The sequence below is a fragment of the Mauremys mutica genome, chromosome 1, assembly GCF_020497125.1.
Source record: "Mauremys mutica isolate MM-2020 ecotype Southern chromosome 1, ASM2049712v1, whole genome shotgun sequence".
NCBI lineage: Eukaryota > Metazoa > Chordata > Testudines > Geoemydidae > Mauremys > Mauremys mutica.
In genome coordinates this window covers 339,751,246-339,772,715 of record NC_059072.1, presented here as the reverse complement: position 1 = coordinate 339,772,715, position 21,470 = coordinate 339,751,246, and the positions used below count along the sequence as shown (strand labels likewise).

Here is a 21,470-nt window from a genome sequence, read left to right as displayed (position 1 = left end):
TATGAGTCACTATGACATGCTTTTTAGCAGTTCTGTTGCTACCCAGCAGAGGGCAGTGGTACACATATACACTAGTGAGTTTATTACAATACCAACAACCACCACATTCTGGTGTTCAATACCAAAAATATAAAAAACCTGTAATGCGTCTCTTGAATTTTAGTCAATGATATCAGCTGCATTTTGTGAGTGTCGCTATAAACTGGGTGACTTTTTTGAGGGCCTCTAACCCTTACCATGCTCACTGCACAGGTTTTCTTTTCTCCTTGACTACACAAGACAGACAAGCACTGATATATTCTTGGCTATGAACTATTCTCTTAGAACACATTTGATGTTCATATATGGTCTCTTGGCTGCCTATACTCATGCCCATCTGTGAGGATGGCATGCCAGTTTCTTTGGGCCATTGGTGCCAACCAACAGTGGTTTTACATGGGCAGCCGAATGCTGCAAGTGCCATCTCTCTTGGAAGAGTCCCTTCTTTTGTTACAAGATTGCCACATTATTGCCATATGGCTCTTTAAATCCACTGATAGTTTTGTGCCCTGACACAATGTCTGAACATTGGAGAGGTTGAAGAGCACTGGCAAGCAGTTTTTGAAAAGTAGCTTAATGGCAGTGCACGTCAAACACAGAAACGCAGGAAGAAGTAGTTTTGTAAAAATCTGTAGACATTAAAAAAGAAGACAGCCAAGTAATTTTGGTTTTAAGTGGCATCTTTTTAATTGGCTGGAGTGTGGGGGAGGAATCACATCACTGCACACTAGCATTAGTCAGTTCCAAATATACAGTGTGACCAAAAACATAAAGACTCAGTGTTCCATGAACAATCAATAAACATATTAAATAATTATGAGCATAAAAGTTGACTGGATAAAAATAGAAAGCATCTGGGGACACGAATCAGAGGCCTGCAAGATAAGAGAGGGAGGGCGGGTCTAAGACAGGACTGGCATTGGAAAAGAAATCAATGAAGTGGAGAAATACAGAAAGGCTTTTCCATACAATGGAGCCAAAGACACAAAATGAGCTACCTTTGACAATAACGATCAGTTTAATAATGGAGATGAACCTCAAGTTGTGGGTGTGAGGAAGAGAGAAAGGGCATAGAATAGAAGAATGTGCCTTAAACTCAAGTACTTGGATAACTTTAAATACAAAACACCCCATTTTGAAATTGGACAGACAAGTTGCAATGAGATTGCACAAGACTTGTACTGACTTCCATCTGAAGCTCTATTTGCAGCCGAAGGCAGAATTTAGCCCATATGGAGGTATTTTGAATTTAATCCTAGAGAGACTGGAGAGCTAGGAATAGATTCACAAGGGATTTAGGCACCTAATTCCCAGATTTGGGGAGTACTGGTATTCACAAAATCCTCGCTTAGCTGCCCCTTAACCCTGTAGGCACCTAAACTCATTCAGCAGTAAAAGCTCCCTACCACCTCACTTTAGGCATTCCTCTGCCTAACTCACAGGTGGGCCCTGATCTCGTAGGCGTGCTCAGAGGCCTACTAGCTCAATGGAGGAGGACTTCCCTCCTAACCTTGATGCACACTAACATTTATTGACTCAAGATGTAAATTATGACCACCCCCACGGGTTAGCAGTAGAATTTGAACCTGGATCTACAGCACTAAAAGCATGAGCCACAACAACATGAGCAAATGGAGTCAATCCTACTTAGCCTTTTTTTGGGGGGGAGGAGGGGAGAAAAACAGTCAGGGTATGTTCCATGAAGAGTCACAGAGATTAAATCAAATTCAGAATCTCAGAGGGGCAGCCGTGTTAGTCTGGATCTGTAAAAGCAGCAAAGAGTCTTGTGGCACCTTATAGACTAACAGACGTTTGGGAGCATGAGCTTTCGTGGGTGAAGTGGGTATTCACCCAGGAAAGCTCATACTCCCAAACATCAAATTCAGAGTCTTCCTATGGCAATAAAAAAATGTCTTGATGCTCACTGAAGTAGGAAATCTCTCTCTCTGTTGTTACAAACTGAGTCAGACCTTGCTATGGGTTGAGTTAAAACCTTGGTGATGTATGAATGAAAACAACGAGGATTCCTGTGGCACCTTAGAGACGAACACATTTATATAAAATAAACGACTAAATTTGTTCTTCTCTAAGGTGCCACGAGGACTCCTCATTGTTTTTGCTGATACAGACTAACATGGCTACCCCTTTGATGTATGAATGTGTCCTTCATTTAAGATTGTTGTAAAAGACAATTTAGAGGCCACACCTAAACAAGGCCGGATAGAGTCAGCCCAGAAACTAGCACCAGGTGGATAGAGGGTTCAACTGGGTATTGTTCTGACCAGGGGTCTGTAAGCTCAGAAATTGCTCCTTTTGTTTTGGATTCTTCCTGCTGTTGTAGGAGCAGGACTTGAGCATTCCTTGTAAATAAACACGATTGCATCAATACTAGACTCCACTGTCAATTTCCGCTCCTAACTGCTCAACCTTCAAGGCCTCGAGCTTTGACTAGCTGCTGGGATCTAAAGGGAAACAGTATTGTTACATACATTTGGAATTGTCTTCTGAAATATTTAGGATTCTTTTCACTGTAGCCATGAATTTCTTTTTGTAAGAAGTAAGACCCATTCACATTCTAGAAGGGAAGTTAAGTTAGATCCTTGAGAGTTCTGTTGTGCAAATTTTCCATTTAAATGACTCAGAAATAAAATTTCACATTTCCTTCTTGAGTTGGCCTGTACATTCATGAAAAGGATCTGAAATTTACAGGACTCTATGAAAAGCACTTGCTGACCCTATCTTTCCAACGTAAGGAAAGGTATTGAGTAGAAAGCACTGTGCAGTGGCTTGTACAGAGAGAAAGAGTAAGCCAGAGAGAGAGAATACAATAAACACCCGTGGGAGAAAAAGATAATCCATAACTGAGAGTTTTACATTGCAAACATAAGACATTTTTCTCTACATATTCAGGTAATAATTACCTCATTATGTTTCTATGATATATTCTTTATTCCTACTGCTTTTTGGTACCTGACAATAATTTTTGTAGCTACAATACGGCAGAAATTACAGTTGATATTGGGCCTGTTTAATTAGCTGCCTGGAAGAGAAAGATAATTTCTTATTATTTGTCTTATGTTTGGAGATAATCCCCTTCACTCTGGAGCGAGAAGACATCCTGCAATTACACAGAGCTAAAAACAGTCCTTTCTTTCAGGGGAGGCTGCGGGTCCTGAAGGCAATGACATCTTCTAAACCTCGGCTATCATTAAAGTCTTTTAGATACTGTAAGTCTTCATTTTTATGGAAGCATTTGGTTTTTGTTGTTTTTTTTTTAAACAATGACAATCAGCTTCTCGCGTCTCACATTCTGCACTGTAATTTTCTACATTCCACGCATTGACAAGATTCATTAGAGATGTCCCTTTTGTGGACATGCCTGTGGAGATTTGTGAGCGGTCTCCCGGAATGGATGAGTTTCCTTTTCGTTTGATTAAGATTCTTGTATGCTCAGCCCATTAACTTGTTCCTCCACTGCATTACTTTTACTCTGTTTTTGCCTGAATCTGTTTCTGATCTCATACCAGTGGAAATCAGGACGAAATTAAATACAGCCAATGGCATTACACTAGTGCATAGCCAACAGCCCCATCAAGACTGCCAGGGCTCACAGAGGCAGCATGGTCCAGTAGATTTAGCACTGGACTGGGAGTCAGGAGCAGAGCTGGCCAAATTACTGCATTGGCATTCCCTAATCTCTGGCCAATGTTATGTTTCACAGCATATAAACATAAAAGTTAGATAAAAATATAAACTACTCTTGCTGGAAGATTGCAAACTGACACCACTTTATTTTTTAGAATTCAAACTGATAACACACAAGAACCCTAAAACAGAGAGAGACAAAGCAGGCTGCTCCATAAAGCAGAGAGGCATGACTCACTCCACTGTCTGTAGGCTGGCTTTTCACAGACTGATTGCATGCTGCCCTACAGAGCCCCCAATTTCCAACCAGGACCAGGAAACCCCCACCCACACGCCTCCTAATATTAAAGTGATAGCTTGTAATTCCAACAATACATCACAGGCTATAGGATATGCTGAGGTGAGTGAAGTTTTTCCACTTTGTATAAAATTCTCAAATTGTCCTGGAGTTGGGAAAGAGAGTGAGAGAGTGACTGACTGTAACCAGGTGACTAGGGCACTCACCTGGGAGGGGGAAGACCTGGATTCAAGTCTCTGCTCCAGAGCAGGGATTCTAGGTCTTCCATATCCCAGGGGTGTCCTAATCACTGGATTAAGTATATGTTCCTCCTCATGAATCTGATCCCATGTTGGTGGGGGAGCGGAGCAAAACTATTCAATGAATTTGTGTCAAATTTGTGAATAGTTTTGAGTCAAATGAAATTGCAATTTTTGGTGATGAAATTATTTGTCCAAAACATTTCACCCAGCTCCAGTGAGGAGACCCATGTTCTATTTCCAGCCGTGGCCTGGGGAGAGTCATTTCTGCTCTCTGTGCTTCTGTTTCCCCTCCCACGCTTTGTCTAGAATTTAAACTCTTTGGGGCAGGGCACGTCTGCACTGGAATAAAAGACCCGCGGCATGGCCACAGCTGGCCCAGGTCAGCTGACTCGGGCTTGTGGGGTGTGAGTTGCAGGGCTAAAAACTGCAGTGTAGACTTTTGGGCTCTGGGATCCTTCCCCCACATGGGATCCCAGCGGTCAGGTTCCAGCCCGAGCCCAACCATGTACACAGCAATTTTACAGACCTGCAGCCCAAGCCCTGCAAGCCCAAATCAGCTGACCCAGGCCAGCTGCAGGTAATTAATTGCTGTGTAGCTGTACCCTTACTCCATTTACAGTAAATAGCACAATGTGGCTCTGACCCTGGTTCAGGCTAATTCTTTCTTCTTAGAATATTTGGGTATGATGCTCCACTCCATTATGCCGTGTCTGGCTATTATTTGTGATTTGTAACTCCATCGATTCAATTTTCTTTAACACATTGTCACAATATTATTTTTTAAACTTTCATTTAGTTACACTTTGAATAATCTAACAAATAAGAACATTTCATGTCAGGGATGACCCACACATGTGAGGTAACTTCTTTTTTTCCTCCCTTTTGGTCAAAATATCCATCTCAAATGCATCCAGATGGATTTTACCTCCAGTATTATGCTATCTCTAAAAGTGCAGAACTACCACAGATAGCAATAGGAATCCTGCTTCTGTAGGGAGAAGAGAAGATTGAGATCAAGATCCACCATACCTAGCTAAGGGGAGAATTCTTCCCTCTCTTTGTAATGCTAAATGAACCCATTCAGGAAAAGAAGCAAAAGCTAAAGATAAGGGCCCAAATGCTGCTCTCAGTTATATCTGAATCCACAGTTCTCAGGACACAGAAAGAAGCCTACAGTCATTAGTATGGAGGTCCAGGGCTTAACTCCAAGAATGAGGCTGCCATGTAGCCATCACTGGTGGTGACCCTGACGTCCATGAGTTTAGTTCGCAAAGGGGTTTTCTGATCTTGTTAGCCTTATCTTAAGTGTTTGTGTGTGTGTGTGAGAGAGAGAGGGGTGGGGGGAGATAATGCTTCAGATCTGCCACTGTCCTCCCCATCCCAGCCTGGGAAACCTGCTCCCAGTTAGAGCTGGTTGGAGAAATTCTGACAAAATCCTGCTGGCCAGGCAGTTTGTGAAACCTGCCTTGTTTCAGGTCAGATTGCCCATCTGGCTCGAAGGCAGCCTGCCTGGTGGGCTGACAGAAAGCTGAGAGTCAGGGAGCCCTGGCCCTGGTTTTCATTCCAAATCCAAGTCAAACGAAATTTTCTTTCTCCAACCAGCTGCAGTACCAAAGGATCAAATGAAGTGAGAGACATATTGTGGCATCAGCATGTCCTGTCAGGGCTGGAAGTGTGGTCAGGTGGACTAGACATAGGATAGGGAGTTGTAAGATCTATGTTCCAGTCTTGTGATTTCCTCTCTCGGTTAACTTACCAGTGGCTTTCAACCTTTCCAGACTACTGTACCCCTTTCAGGAGTCTGATTTGTCTTGTGTACCACAAGTTGCATCTCACATAAAAACTACCTGCTTACAAAATCAGACATAAAAATATAAATGTGCTATAGCACACTATTACTAAAAAAAGGTTTTTTTTTCATTTTTACCATACAATTACCAAATAAGTCATTTGTAATATAAATATTGTACTTAAATTTCAGTGTATAGTATATAGAGCAGTGCAAACAGGTCATTGTCTGCATGAAATTTTAGTTTGTATGGACTTTGCTAGTGCCTTTTATGTAGCCTCTTGTAAAACTAGGCAACTATCTAGACGAGTTGATGTGCCCCCTGGAAGACCACTGCATACCTCCAAGGTAGACATACCGCTGGTTGAGAACCACTGACTTAGAGTGATTTAGTGATTAGAATTATTATTACTATTATTATTAGATTAGAGTGATTAGAAGTCAATTTATCCCTCTTGGGAAAAGTGTGTATGTCATGTGGATTAAGCAATTCATGTTTGTAAAGCACTTTGAACAAGTAAAGCACAATATAAATGCAAAATAATGTTAATGTTAATGACACATTTGGCCTTGGTTCCCCGTCCTTTGTGGATGCAGACAGGAGAATTTGTCCCTTTAATTGGAAAATATCCTACCCACTGCTTTGAAAACATAGGTGTGTATGTATGTATGTGTGTATGTTATATATTATATTATATTATATTTATATTTAGCCAGTTACAGCAAATGGCCATAAACGTCTTTCCTATATGTGAAGGCCTTGCTCATGATAGAGACATACTCAGTTCATGGTGTTTGTTTTTAGTAACCAAAGATGTTATTAATTACAGCCCAACTCTACTGTGAGCCCATTAGTGATGAAGGGTATTCGTATGAGGCCCTGACCAAGGTACTGTAGCTCATTTCACTAATTTCATTTAAATGCTGCCCGTGTGGGAAAGGTTGACCACATGAACTTGAAAATTAATGATGATATTTTCAATTTGAAACTTTAAAAGCGTGCCCTAATATTTAATGCCAAAAATCTAATAGAAAAAATGTCAATTCTGGCTGGAAGTAGGTCACACTGTAGCACTGCCACTTTCCAGTTAAAGAGAAACAATCATCTTTTAGATAACAATGTAACATACTAGAGAGAAAGCCAAGTGAATCCTTTGCATTCATAACACAATTCTCAGTAGGCTACAATAGCTGCTATCCCAGTGCTATTGGAAGATTCCATCTCTAAACAGAGGAAAAATATTAAACCCTTGAGACAATAGGTTATGCATTTTAAGAGCACATGTGTGTTAGTTTATGCACAAGAGGAAGAATGGTCTGCTGACTAAAATAATCTCCTGGAGTTCAAGAGATCTGGTACAATTCTGCAGAAAAGGACCTAGGGGTTACGGTGGACGAAAAGCTGAATATGAGTCAACAGTGTGCCCTTGTTGCCAAGAAGGCTAATGGCATTTTGGGTTGTATAAGTAGGGGCATTTCCAGCAGATCGAGGGATGTGATCATTCCCCTCTATTCAGCACTGGTGAGGCCTCATTTGGAGTACTGTGTCCAGTTTTGGGCCCCACACTACAAGAAGGATGTGGATAAATTGGAGAGAGTCCAGCGGAGGGCAACAAAAATTATTAGGGGGCTGGAGCACATGACTTACGAGGAGAGGCTGAGGGAACTGGGATTGTTTAGCCTGCAGAAGAGAAGAATGAGGGGGGATTTGATAGCTGCTTTCAACTACCTGAAAGGGGGTTCCAAAGAGGATGGATCTAGACTGTTCTCAGTGGTAGAAGATGACAGAACAAGGAGTAATGGTCTCAAGTTGCAGAGGGGGAGGTTTAGGTTGGACATTAGGAAAAACTTTTTCACTAGTAGGGTGGTGAAGAACTGGAATGGGTTACCTAGGGAGGTGGTGGAATCTCCTTCCTTAGAGGTTTTTAAGGTCAGGCTTGACAAACGCTTGGCTGGGATGATTTAGTTGGGTTTGGTCCTGCTTTGAGCAGGGGGTTGGACTAGATGACCTCCTGAGGTCCTTTCCAACCCTGAGATTCTATGATTCTATGAATTCTTGATTTTGCCACAGATTTCCTATTTGATCCTGGGCAAATGACTTACTCCTTCTATACCTCTATGGTTCCCATCCATAAAGGGCTGGTTGGAAATTTTCCATTTAAATTGTTTTGACAGAAAATTGTGTTTTGCACTTAACTAAACTTTTTGCAAAAATGTCTGGAAAATTTATATTTTTCATTAATAAAAACCTAAAGCCCCCAAACTGAAATATTTTGGCTGAAAATGGAAACATTTTGATTTAGAAATGCCACCACCATGGCACATGTGACTTGTAGTTTAGTTGCCTCAGATACACGTTCTTCTCTGTGAGCAGAGCTCCCCAGCCAGACTACATCTCCCACAATGCACCATTGCTAGAGATTCCCATGATGTGCCACCTCTCCTCTCCAAGATGGGGACGTTTTCACTTTTTTGGTCAAGGTTCAGTATTTGAATTTTCAGTGAAAAATCCAAATTTTCCAAAGGAACAGCCCCCACCCCATTTTTCTAATAATAATTTATTATTTTCAAATGACAACATTTCCCCCTTCTCCTGCCTCATCCATTTAGATTGTAAATGCTTGGGTGCATTGATTGTCTCTGACTATGTGCTACCACAGTGCCAAGCAAGTTGAGGTCTGTAGGTGCTACTGCAGTACAAATAATAATAATGAAGAAATAATAATAAATAATATGCACAGTTGGGAGATAACAAGGAAAGTGTCGCACCTCAGAGGTATGTAAATTATGCTGTGGGCCTGATATTTATGAGACAGGTTGCTCTGGTTTAGTGGTTGGAATATGAGACTAAGAATCAGGGCTCATGAGTTCTTTTCCGAATTCTGTCACTGATTTGCTCTGTGGTTTTTGGAAGGTCAGTTGAATGCCCTGTGTCTCCATTTATCTGTGTATAAAATGAGTGTAGGAAATACAAACCTTTTGTCTAATACCTCATCATCTCAGTTCCAACAAGGAATCGGTAGGAATCCCAATGGTTTCAAAGAGATTATACAAGTGAGCAGGATTGGGATCTTTGTGTACGGGTGAGACAGCCCCCTTACTTCAAATAAATGTCAAGTTTTGGTTCCTGTTACATGTTCCACTGAATCCATGTCTGAGTGGAACCCAGAAAGTTATCCAGAACATCAACCACATCAGATACTCCAGCTGCACCATTCCAATACATATTCTTAGCCCCCTAGCAGCCACCTCATTCACATGGTACAACTCCTATCAATGTCAATGTGGGTGCACCCAGGGCTGCTGTCACTGTGGGGGTCACTGATGGACTGCACATGAATGACCCCTGCATGGAGCCCCCCAGCTCCACTCTGTATGCCCAAGGCCCCACCCCTACCCTGCTCCTTCCATCCCCCTCGCCCGCTGCTCCCACGCCCCCAGCCAAAGGAGCCCCGACCAAACTGCCCGAAGCACTGGCCCACCCACCTCAGCTGCCCCGAGTCCTGGGCCTCACCCGCCCCAAGTCCCGGGCCACCGGCTAGCCTGAGCCAGCCCAACCCTTGGGCTGCCAGCTGGCCCAAGCACTGGCCTGACTCCTGGGCTGTCCTGAGCCTTCCTGGGCCACTGGCCAGCCTAAGTCACTCCAGGATGCCAGCCAGCCCGAGCCATCCTGGGCCACCAGCCCAAGCTGAGCCCCCGCTGCGGCCTGGATTAGGAGCAGCTTAGCCTCCCTGGCCTGTTATATACCCGCCATCCATGGGGTCCCTGTTCTGTGCCCAGCCTGATGAAGTGCCTCAAGACAGCTGCTGAACCGCTTAAATGGTTTCTTGCTTACAGTACCATGCAACAGAATCATGGGGCACCAGACTCCACTCTCTCCCCTGACAGAGGAGACTAGTCAACATGTGGAGAGGTATTCAGTTCTGCCCGTCAGATATCTGCTCACTCAGGCTCTTTCTACTCCGTTGGTAGGGACAGGGGGAAGGGAACCATCTCTGTGTAACCCGTGCTTGGTGTGGCACACTGCCCCTCTCTAGTGGCAGCTAGATCAGTTGGAGATGAGTCTGCTACAGCCTTGGCTCAGAGACTTGTGTCTTTTAGGTCATGCAGTAGAGCCCCATGCATTAAGCTCCAGAGGTGCCAGGTTTGAACAAGGCCACCAATGACCAGGGTCTGTCAGCGTTACATGTGCATCCTCTGGAGGAACAGGGACAAAGACCCTGCTGCTTTCAGCTCCCATTTCCATAGAGTGTGGGAGTGCTTGGTGGGGTGAGGAAGATTGAAAGAGAGTGAAACTGAAAGACAGACACAGAGAGAAAGATCCTGTAGAAGTATGTGGGAGTTTTGCCATCGGCAAAAGGTACTGTGATTTAGGCCAGTGTGTGGAGATTATAATGAGTCTAATGAAGACAGCTAAATAATTTAAGCAAACTATAAGCAGACAGCAAAAATCAACTGTCCTTCTCAGTATCCAGCATGGTAAGCATCCATGTCCACTGTGCATTATCCAAACTGTATAGTTATCCCCTAAGGAGCCTGTAGCAGGGTGGACCCTGCTCCTGCCCGGAGGGGTTTAAAAGCAGCCTGGCAGGGCTTGAGAGCTGTGGCTCTAAAAGCTAGGCTGATTGGGGGAGTGGCTGCAGCTGGGCCACACCCCAATCAGGCCACAGCTGGCGCCTATAAAAGGCTGGAAGCCAGAAATACAGACAGTCTCTCTCTGCCTTCAGTGAGAGAAGGGCCTGGCTGCAGGGAGCTTGAGACTGGATACCTGAGTGAAGCAGGGCTGGGGAAAGGCTGAGGAGCTGGGGAGTTCCAGCCTAGAAAGCCCCAGACTGCGGCCTAGCGAAGGGCCAATTGGTACTGGGGGTTGCAGAGGGCAGCCCAGGGGTAGGCCAAGGCAGCAGGTCCAAACCCCTTTGCCTGTGATGAGTAGGCTGATACTGCAGTCTGCCCCAGAGTGTGGGGCTCGACAATGACTGGCAGTAGCCAATACTGAGGCAAGGTGGGGCTAGAGGGTGGGGGTATCCCAAGGAGGGGAGACCCAGAGAGAGAGGGGTTACTGCCAGGGGCAGCACCCCATGTGAAAGGGCACCGGGTCCAGGGAGGGACACGGGGGCCAGAAGACAGGCGGATCACCGGCCTGCAGAGGGCGCTCCAGCACTGGACAGAGCTAATTCCCGGAGTCACCAGAAGGAGGCGCCGCAGGGGTGAGTCCAACCCGTCTACAGAGCCCTTCTCTCTCGGTAGGGCTTTCTGACAAACTCCTATCAAAAGTATTCAATGGCAGAGAGTAGATTATGATTATGTTGAAGTACAAGAACTATTATGATTCACTCAAAAATTGGTATTCATACATATGGAAATCCATCTGGACAGTGGAAAACTCAGTCTGTACATTTCCAGTTTTACCCAATGACATTAAAATAAATAAATCTAAGGAGCTGCACCCTATTATGCATGTTTCAATGAGTGAAACAAAGAGAGAAGGTTGGTGGTCTATGAGGATGTCAGAATATTAAGGTCCACAGAGAATTTTTATTAATATTTGTCATATAGTAGAGCCACAGGCCCCAACTAATATCGGAGACCCATCCTTCTAGGCACAATTGAAACACCGATATCACCTGCCTCAAAGAGTTTGCATTCTAAATAAACAAGGCAATTAAAGGGTATAATATCCAGCACAAGGTTAGGGGTTGCGTGGTTAAGTGATTTGACCAAGACCACATGGGAAATCTGTGGCAGAGCTAGGAGTTCAATTGCCTGCATCTGAGTCCAGTGCTTTAACTACAAGACCATACTTTCTCTATGTGGGCTTTTCCTAGAGGGATTAAGAAAGGAGAAGCATTTGTAAGGCAGCCTTAATAAAGAGGAGAAAAAGTTGAAGATAAATGGTGGGATCCACAAAGGGACTTAGGCATCACGGTGCCTAGAAAATCACAGGACAGCACTGCGATCCACAAAGCCTGAGTTAGGCGCCTAGGTTCCCTATACAATGAACTGGTCGAGATAGGCACCTTAGACTACAAACCACAAAGCCAGCACACTAGGCAGGGAACTGCCTAAAATAGCCAATGGGAGATGCCAACCAGAGGTGTGTGTGCTAGGCCCCACCCCTCTCATGGAGTTAGGTGCCTAAGTCCGGGCTGCAGGGAGACACTTAGCTCTGCTTGTGATCCATGAATCAGGGAAAGATAGGCATTCCGCCGACTAGGTTGCTTGCAGGGCCCGAAACAAAACAGCTGTGTGTGGGAAACAACCTCCCTTATAAACTTTACCTTAGTAGTTAAGGTACTCGGGTGGTGGGAGACCCCAAGTTCAAGTCCCCCTGTGATGGGATCCCCTGGGGTACCACTTGGAACTGGGGTATGACTAAGCCCCCTGATCCACCAGCCTGGGCTCCCTCTAATATTGTACTGCTGTGACAAGCTACAAAGCCTTCCAGCCTGCCACTTTCACCAGCATAGATACAGGTAGGGACACACCCAGCTGCAGTTCCAAGCAGGCTCTGCGACCAGCCCCTGCATGGGAAAGCTACTCCCAGCAAATTGGGCATGCCCCCTCCCCCAGGTGTATAAACCCAAAATTATACCGTCTTGCACTGCACAGGAAATTGTACAGATGATGTCACTCCCGCCTTATATAGCTTTTGCATATGGTGGGAACCCTTTGTTCCCAAAGCTTGGTTCCCAGAGTGGTCTGTGGAAAGACACTGACATCCCAAGATGGAGTCTAGAGACATGTGGTCACATCACATGTCTTTGTAGAGTCCTAGCAGCCATTACCTGGAGGCTGTCTGTAGCGTTCTCAGGAAGGCTCCCCAGGTGGGAGATAAGCTTCTCCTAAGGCCTATTGTTTGTTCCTAATGGCTCATTGCCATGAATATGCCCTTCCCCACCCACAATATAGACTGAAAACATCTTGTTTAGTGGCTGTTACCGAGGTGTAACTACATTTGAAATACAGATACCTAGTCAATATTCATAACTTCACATACAAAAATGATACATGCATGCAAACAGGATAATCATAGTCAGCAAATCATAACCTTTCCAATGACACCTCACATGACTTATCTTGCACAAAATACATTATGATTATGTTATATTTCTGTGAAGAATATGGGGTGCAATGCCCCCACCCCCTGTCTGATGAGAAGGATTTGCCACATCTCAGGTGAGTGCCCTAACCACTGGCCAATGTGATATTCTGAGGTGGGACTCCCTCAAGCTCTCCTATTGAAGTTGTTCCACTTAAATTAAATAATTAAATATTCATTGAGCCAGGAAAAAAGTTAGAATGAGTCTGTAGCCTTCTCTTCCCCAACTCCAGCTGTTTTGTGTGAACTCACCTGACTGGTAGGCAGCCTCTGAGCCCACCTACCAGACTGGTTCCTACATGTGACTTAGGCGGCCGAACACCTATCTTCCACAGTTTGTGAATTGCTCTGGGTCTTAGGCATACAGACACCTATCACAAGGCAGTAGTGCACATCCTCAGGTAGGAGATAGGTGCCTGGGTGCGTAGTGTGATGTTGCAGTGCGCATACTCAGAGGCAAAAACCTAGGTGCCGAGTGAGTTTAGGTGCCTAAGGGGTTAGGCGGCAGCCGAACTGGAGTGTTGTAGATCTCAGCGGTGCCTAAAAATGGGACTTAGATGCCTAAGTACCTCCATGGATCACACCCAAGTTTCCCAGTACTGCAGACTCATTTGATTGACACGAGCAATAATGAGATTACTGGAGAAAATAAAGGTTTGCAGAATCAAATCCAAAGGGAGAAGATGATGCTCAACTGACCTTTGATTATTGGTGTCTCAGTTTGTGGGTCCATCAGTGGCCACTTTTGAACTCACGAAAGCTCATGCTACAATAAATTTGTTAGTCTTTAAGGTGCCACAAGTACTCCTGTTTTTTTTGCGGATACAGACTAACACGGCTGCTACTCTGAAACCTGTCACTTTTGAAAATGTAAATCAAGTAAGCCATTGCCCATGAAAAATAGGAAGCAAAACTGAATAAAATACATTTTAAAAGCCCCATTTTCCCCTTCCCTTACCAGCTCAAACTGGAGCACAGGATTCTGTGTGTTCTGCAACAGCAAGTGACACAACCCCTCTAAGAGCAGTCCATACATCGGGCATCCTCAACTGTATCAGTGGAAAAATAGATCTCTGCTATCAGGCTACCCCCATGTTCCGGGATGTACTAAGCCACCTTTGAACCTTTCCTCCACAGCTGAACTTAGTAGAAAATCTGATCGATAATATTTTCCTCCCTGTGAGTGAAATTTTTTCCTATGGAGACAGTCGGCACAAAGCTTATACTTCACGTCAGACTCACTTATGGTCTGGAAACAGGGATTAAGTGATGCTCAATTAATGGGCCGTGCTGGCAGGGTTACTACCACAGCTCTCTTTCCAGTCTCACAGATAACATTCTGGTTTTGAAACCAGGAGAGTTTGTAAATTACAGTCCACGCTGAGCTTTGTGATAATGGTGTATTATCAACTCCTGTCTTGAAATGGCAACATCAGTGCATTTCTTTATGTATCATTTCAGCAGAAGGAACCAGAGAGTCAGAAGGTTCCATTCTCAGATACTTTTAATAAAGAGGAGTGCCTCTTGCCTGTGCTACAGAAAGAAAAAAGAACAGCTGAGCACCAACAACCAGCGTCAAGGTACACCCAAAAGGCTGTGATTACAGACACAGAAGAGAGCACTAGAATAAAGGAAGGAGAGGAAACTGCACACAAATACATTCACATTCAAACTCTCCAAACAGGTGATATCTTTGTAAGTATGTACAAAGTGTGTACTTAGCGCTCAGATGACCCTGAAAGAAAACACAGGGGATAATTGGACAACTCGTATCTCTTGGATATGGAGCATTTAGACAAAAGAGCTGCCCTCATTTGATACATGTTTTGTGCATATTTATTAGTTGGCCTTTTACATTCCTTTTCCTCTAAGAACAGTTACACATATAATACAAGTGATAATCATAGCAGGTAAAGATAGAACTTCATTCCCTTTTTTACAGAAAGGGAAGCCCGCTAAAGAAATAAATGGAGCCAATTAGTGGAATATAATTACAAATTCCTTGGAGTTAAAATGTGCCACATACCGGCAGAAAATGCAATTTGCCATATGGTATTGGAAATATCCGGAACAACTGTTTTCCTCAGTAGGTTTTCTGCAGACTGAGCATGGACTTGGATTATTTGTGGCTTTAAGGATTTGAATTATGCAAGGTAGCTGACTGAATGCCCCAAAGCAGCAGAGAGCCTAGTTCAACTCATAATATAAAAAGTAGTCTAGTTTTTGAAGTCTTTTAATAAAAGTTTGCGGTTTCAATTTTCAGGAGGGGGTTGGGAAAACTTCAGAAACTTTTACATGGTCAGGGCCAGATTCTGAGCTCCTCACTTTGTTGAATAGTGCTCTATTGCATGAACACTCCCATTAACTTCAATGGGTCTATTTGCAGAGGGAGACTATCAGAATGGCACAACACGCTTACAGAATGTTGGGAATCGTTAAGAAAGGGATAAATAATAAGACAGAAAACATCATATTGCCTCTATATAAATCCATGGTACGCCCACATTTTGAACACTGCATGCAGATCTGGTTGTCTCATCTCAAAAAAGATATATTGGAATTGGAAAAAATTTGGTAAAGGTTCAGAAAAAGGCAACAAAAATGATTAAGAGTATGGAACAGCTGCTGTATAAGGAGCGATTAATAAGACGGGGACTTTTCAGCTTGGAAAAAAGACGACTAAGGGAGGATATGATAGAGGTCTATAAAATCATGACTGGTGTGGAGAAAGTAAATAAGGAAGTGTTATTTACTCCTTCTCATAACACAAGAACTAGGGGTCACCAAGTGATATTAATAGGCATCAGGTTTAACACAAACAAAAGGAAGTATTTTTTCCACACAATGCACAGTCAGTCTGTAGAACTCTTTGTGAAGGCCAAGACTATAACAAGGTTCAAAAAAGAACGACATAAGTTCATGAAGTAGGTCCATCAATGGCTATTAGCCAGGATGGGCAGGGATGCAAAACCATGCTCTGAAGTGTCCCTAAGGCACTGTTGGAAGACAGGATATTGGGCTAGATGGACAATTGGTCTGACCCAGTACGGCTGGTCTTATGTTCTTATGAGCAGTAAAGCTTGACAAAAATCTCCACCAGTTGTATAAGTTCAACATACTGCTAACTTTATTGACCGTATGGCATTAACAGGGCCATTAAATTAAAGAGAAAAGAAACAATGAAAACAGAACTACAGCTTTAATTAAGGCAATTCTTTTGTTGTAAGAGCAGAATATACTTTTATAGCTTGAAAATGATCTCTTATTTCATTTCTAAGTGAGACTTTACAAGGACTAATTTGGATTCCTAAGTATCCGTTTCACAGCAAAAAAAAAAGTGGGGGGGAGCTTAGACACTTGGAGAGCAATTTTACAGTGAGATATAAATGTTGGAGATCAAGATGGGTATTTCTCAGCTGGATTTTTGATACATATCTTACATATGAACAGTGGAACACTTCCTTATTTACTTTCTCCACACTAGTCATGATTTTATAGACTGCTGTAAATACATGATTGCATCCACGCTAGAGGGCCTGCAATACTTTTATGATTCCGGCCTATTTAAAACAGTTCATTTTTTATGTGTAGACAAGGCCTTAATGTAAATGTGAATCAGGCCCTTGCAGTTTTAGACCCACTTTGTACTCATTTCCACACGTGTAAATGGTATACAACTGACAAGGCAACAGACAATCAGAGTGTTGGGGCTGTACTCACATCTCACACCAATGATCTTAAAGTGAGATTATTGATGTCAGTGCAGTTGCCCCTGATTACACTGGGGTAAGCGTGCTTGGGATCAAACCTCCTCGTGAGGAGAAAAATCCCCTTTAAGTTCTGCCCAGCAAACAAAAATCTGGTGGTTGCCTGAAAGAGAGAAGCTGACGGTTCTCAGATCCCAGAACCTATGTTCTGAGATTTCAAGCAGACTCCCCGTCTGCCTATAGCCCAGTAAATATTCCATAAACACACTGCTCACTGAGCATGGGAAGCCAGGGCAGAAATGCTATTTTTGCATGGAAATGACCTTTTGTCGTATTTTCTAGTTTTAGTGAATCAGATGCAATTGGTTTCACACACAGTAGAATTTCTTTTGTAAACCTTACCCCATTGTTTGCATGTCAGCACCATATGTATCCTTTAATTAATATTGATTGTATATATGTTGTGGGAGTATGGGGCCACAGTTCAATACAGCCTAGGGAGGTTGTGGAATCTCCATCTCTGGAGATATTTAAGAGTAGGTTAGATAAATGTCTATCAGGAATGGTCTAGACAGTATTTGGTCCTGCCATGAGGGCAGGGGACTGGACTCGATGACCTCTCGAGGTCCCTTCCAGTCCTAGAGTCTATGAATCTATGGGGACCAATCATTGGCTATAACTCCTCTGGACACCAAATGCTCTCAAATGAGAACAAGGACAATCTGTATCTTAACTATGAACTACAGTATACAACGTACTGGTTTCTTTACATATGTGCCACTGCCCTCTATTGGAATATGAGGGGCTTGCTTATGTACAGTTAATGTTATTTATCTGTTTTTATTTATGGCTTCGCACTGTACAAATGCAGAAGACAGAGTCCATGCCCTCAAATTGCTCATAATTAAATTCAGATCTGAACATCATTATTATTATTATTATTATTTATAGCCCCTAAAGGTCCCCCATTAAGATTGGGCCCATCCCCCTTATGTTGGGCACACAGACACAATCTCTTCTCGGAAAAGCGTACAGTCTAGGCAGACAAGGGGTGGGAGAAAAGCAGCATCATTATCCTCAGTCATCCTCATTTTAGAGATGATGAATGAAGGCGCAGCACCACTGAGGGGCTGATGTTTAAATGTATTGAGGCACCTAAAGACACAGGTAGGCATTTGGTGAGATTTTCAAAAGCAGATTCAGGCACCTAATCCCCTAGGCACCTGTCTGCATCTTTAAGGGTCTAAATACCTTTAAAAATCTGGCCCTAAGTGACTTCCCAAGGCCGGTCCCAAAGTCTGTGGTACAACCAGGGCTCAACTCCAGGCTCTCTTAGGTTTAGTGCAATGCTTTAAGCAGTAGTGCATCCTCCCACTCCTAACAATAGAGTTTGTATTCCTATCAGGTCAAAGGCTCCCCCCTGCAAATGGCCTCTCTTAATTCTCACTTCAGCACTTGAAACAGGTTTGAAACTGGACTCAAGTGGTGCATACCCTGGGTGCTGGCTCTGTGCACAGAGGTGACTTTCACCCAGTCTGCACAGGGTGTAGGTACAGGCTTGTAGCCGATCAGTTGTTTTTTTAAAAATTCAGTGTCTGTTTGACTCTGGGTATCACATCTGCCTGTCAGAGATGACAATGAAGTGCCTCCTGAGTGTTTCAGAGTTAAGCGGCATCATTATGGTAACATAAGTAAAATCTGCAAGAAGATAGAAAAACAAGTTTGTTTCAGTACTTGGAACACCTCACATCAACTCCTGCTGAAACTGAATTATAATTAGAGGTGAGACAGCCAATTACCCACCATTCCCATGATTAGGTGTGCACCCCCACTGTTAAAGACCCTAGAAGTGCTTCTGAAGTGATTGGCACGTTCCAAACAGGACAACTTATCCTCTCTGTCATTAATTTAGATAACCTACCAGACTGCACCTACAGCATAACAATGGAGATTTTGATGGTGGAAGGGTTGAAACCGGCAGAGCTCTGGGTATCTTTTATAAATATAAATGTAAAATAGCTGCGTTAGCTTTACTTGACTAGTTAAAAAGGACAAAACACTCTCCCCTAAAGATGCTCACAGAAATTAACCTTTTTGCTGTATCTACAGCAGAGCCAGTGAATTACAATAGAGAGTGCAGGCCCCTGGCTGTGGTTACCAAAGCAAAGCAACCTTGTAAGCAGCCTTTGTGGTATGCAGATGGAACTGATAAACTGTCTCTGCAGAGCACCATCACTTTTAAGAAAAGAAAAAGGAAGATAGAGAAAGAAGAATGTTGCTAACTTTGTAAAAGTGCCATCCTGACCACTGCCAGACCGGGGCAGGCAGATTCAGAGTAAAGACTTTGCTGTAATTTTGCATCCCTAAACCTTGCACACGAGGATCATCCAGAGCCCAAAGGGAAGAAGGGGCCCTGACTACAATGTTCCCAACTCTCATGAATCACACAATTTTGATTAATCAGCCAGTCTCCCAGTGATGCCAGAAGCTCCAGCCTTTGCATGAATTTCAGCCTTGCCTGGGATGTGGGGGCGGAATCCCCTGACGGGCTGCCTGCCCAACCTCCAGCCAATCGGGGCTGCTGCATGAAGCAGGCAGAGCTCTCCCCTCAGGTGCCAGGAGGAATTTTGGGATGAATTCCTGCCTCCCCAAAAGCTGTATGAGGGTTCTTCACCCTGAAGCAAGGGGTGGGAGTTTGGAACTGATGACCTGTAAGGTTAGCCCTCCAAAACCACCCAAAGAGACTGCTGTGTCACCGCCGCTTGTCTTTTCAGGAGTGATCTTGTGACTTTCCCCTAAACAATTATGAACATTTTCTAATGATTTGTTTTTAAAACACACTTTCGCTCCTTTTTCTCAGCTCTAATAATTTAGGGTTTTGCCACACTTCAAGAGATTGCTTATTTATTGTACTTTCCTGAGTTGTAGTCATCAGTTCATTTTATCTACTGTATTTAATAAAAGGTTATTCAGGCACCTTAAATAGACACTGAGCTCATGTATCTCTTTCTGCCAGTAGAGGTGTGATAACCACATCTTCTATACACTTCGCTGAATTCCCCCTGCACTTCAAAATGGATAAGGAATTCTTCCCTTCACATCCTATGTTAGCATGTGGCACTGCTGTTAAATGGCTGCCACATTCTGCCCCAGAGGTGGCAGCAATGCAGTGGTGGGTGAAATAACTCATCTGTCCTTTATAAAGTGCTTTGGACTGACGGCTCTTTAAATATGTGAAGATATTTATTAATATCATGATCTAAAGCCCTTTGAAGTCAATGAGAGGCTTTCCATTGATTTTGGATTGGGGCTTATTATAATTATGTTCCCCACTCCCCTCTTTCCCTCTCCCTGCTCCCTGATTGGCAACTTAGACACACAAGGATACAAAGTTCAAGGGGAATTTTTATTTGGTTTTCATTTTGTATTCACCTGTGATTTACCTTTGACAAAAAAAAAGTTCCCCCACTTAGAGGCAGCAAATGGGTCTTAATTAGTACTTGCAGCAGTGAAAACACTCTCTGAATAAATACTTATTGGCTGGCAGATCAGAAACTAAAAAGCCATCTTGCCTGGTTATTGGTGGCCAGATGTTTGATCATTCACTTGAAGATGTGGATTATAATTCTCTCTGTAGGTGGCTCAAGGAAATAATTGCACATAACTTACCTGGGTACCCTGCTGTATAATTAGGTGTTTCAGAGGATGAAAAGGTAGCTGAGTGTCTTTGGCTCATTCAGATGCTTGAGTAGGTGGAGGGGGGGAGAGATCTCACTCCTACTTCATAACTAAGCAGCACCTGCCTCTCAAGACAGGGTTGTAGAGGAAAGAACCTCTCTGTCAAAGAGCAAGAGAATAAAATTGGCTTAAGTTCCTGCAACCGTCGACATTTCTTATTGCCTTTGTTCCCTGATAAGTGGTGAAGCTTTAGACTGAGAATTCAAGAGGCTAGCTCCCACACAAGCTGCGGCAATTGCAGCACACCTGTACTTCGCTCCACTGGGCACTTTCCCAAAATATCTCCTCAGGTCACTGCAGAAGGATTTCGTTTCATTATTTTCCCAAGAAATGATTTCTCAACAGGCTCAGAAGGCAGCTTTCAGAGCCGGTCTCTTCTCGCCCAGGTTAACAGTGTCAGAATAGCATCGGAGCTAATGATGTTGGAATATATCATGCTGCCCAACTGTACACCTCCCTTTCCTTTTTAAGGTGCCAGAATTAGATTGTAGAGCTGGACTGGAGCAGTGAGCTTTTCATTAAAGGACAGGAAGGTGAATAAGTACAGGGAAAACGGCTAAGTCGGAGGATGAGAAAATGACCTGATTAGAGACAATACGGAGATTTCAGGTGCAAAATGAATAGAGTAGTTGGTTGCCAGAAAGGAGAATGTTGTTTGGGTGTAGGTGTACATCCTGGTGTATACTCTAGCTACCTCTCTAAATCTATAGATGCTAGGGGTATGGAAGTGACAAGAGTAAATTACACAAACTTTGGTGCTTGTTGCCTCTGCAGGGCAGAACCCACTGGAGCCAGACTTCAGAGCTATGGAGGCCTTCTTTTATCCTGAAGGGGGAAAACTCCTCACATAATACATACAAATCTGTCACATCTCATCCCACTGCCCGGGGTCAGAGCCATAAACTCAGCCAAA

The 21,470-nt window shown here is 43.5% G+C and overlaps 1 protein-coding gene across 1 annotated transcript in view; it reads left to right on the top strand.

The window, feature by feature from the left end:
* The window catches only part of LOC123358237 (cGMP-dependent protein kinase-like), an 86,565-nt gene extending 65,464 nt beyond the window's left edge, over positions 1–21,101 (top strand). The window contains exons 10-12 of the mRNA XM_045000903.1: positions 3,197–3,266; positions 6,844–6,902; positions 21,029–21,101. Of these exons, the coding sequence (XP_044856838.1) occupies positions 3,197–3,266; positions 6,844–6,902; positions 21,029–21,067 (168 nt within the window). The 3' untranslated portion in view covers positions 21,068–21,101. The remainder of the gene's footprint in view (positions 1–3,196; positions 3,267–6,843; positions 6,903–21,028) is intronic.
* The last annotated feature ends 369 nt before the right edge of the window (positions 21,102–21,470 follow it).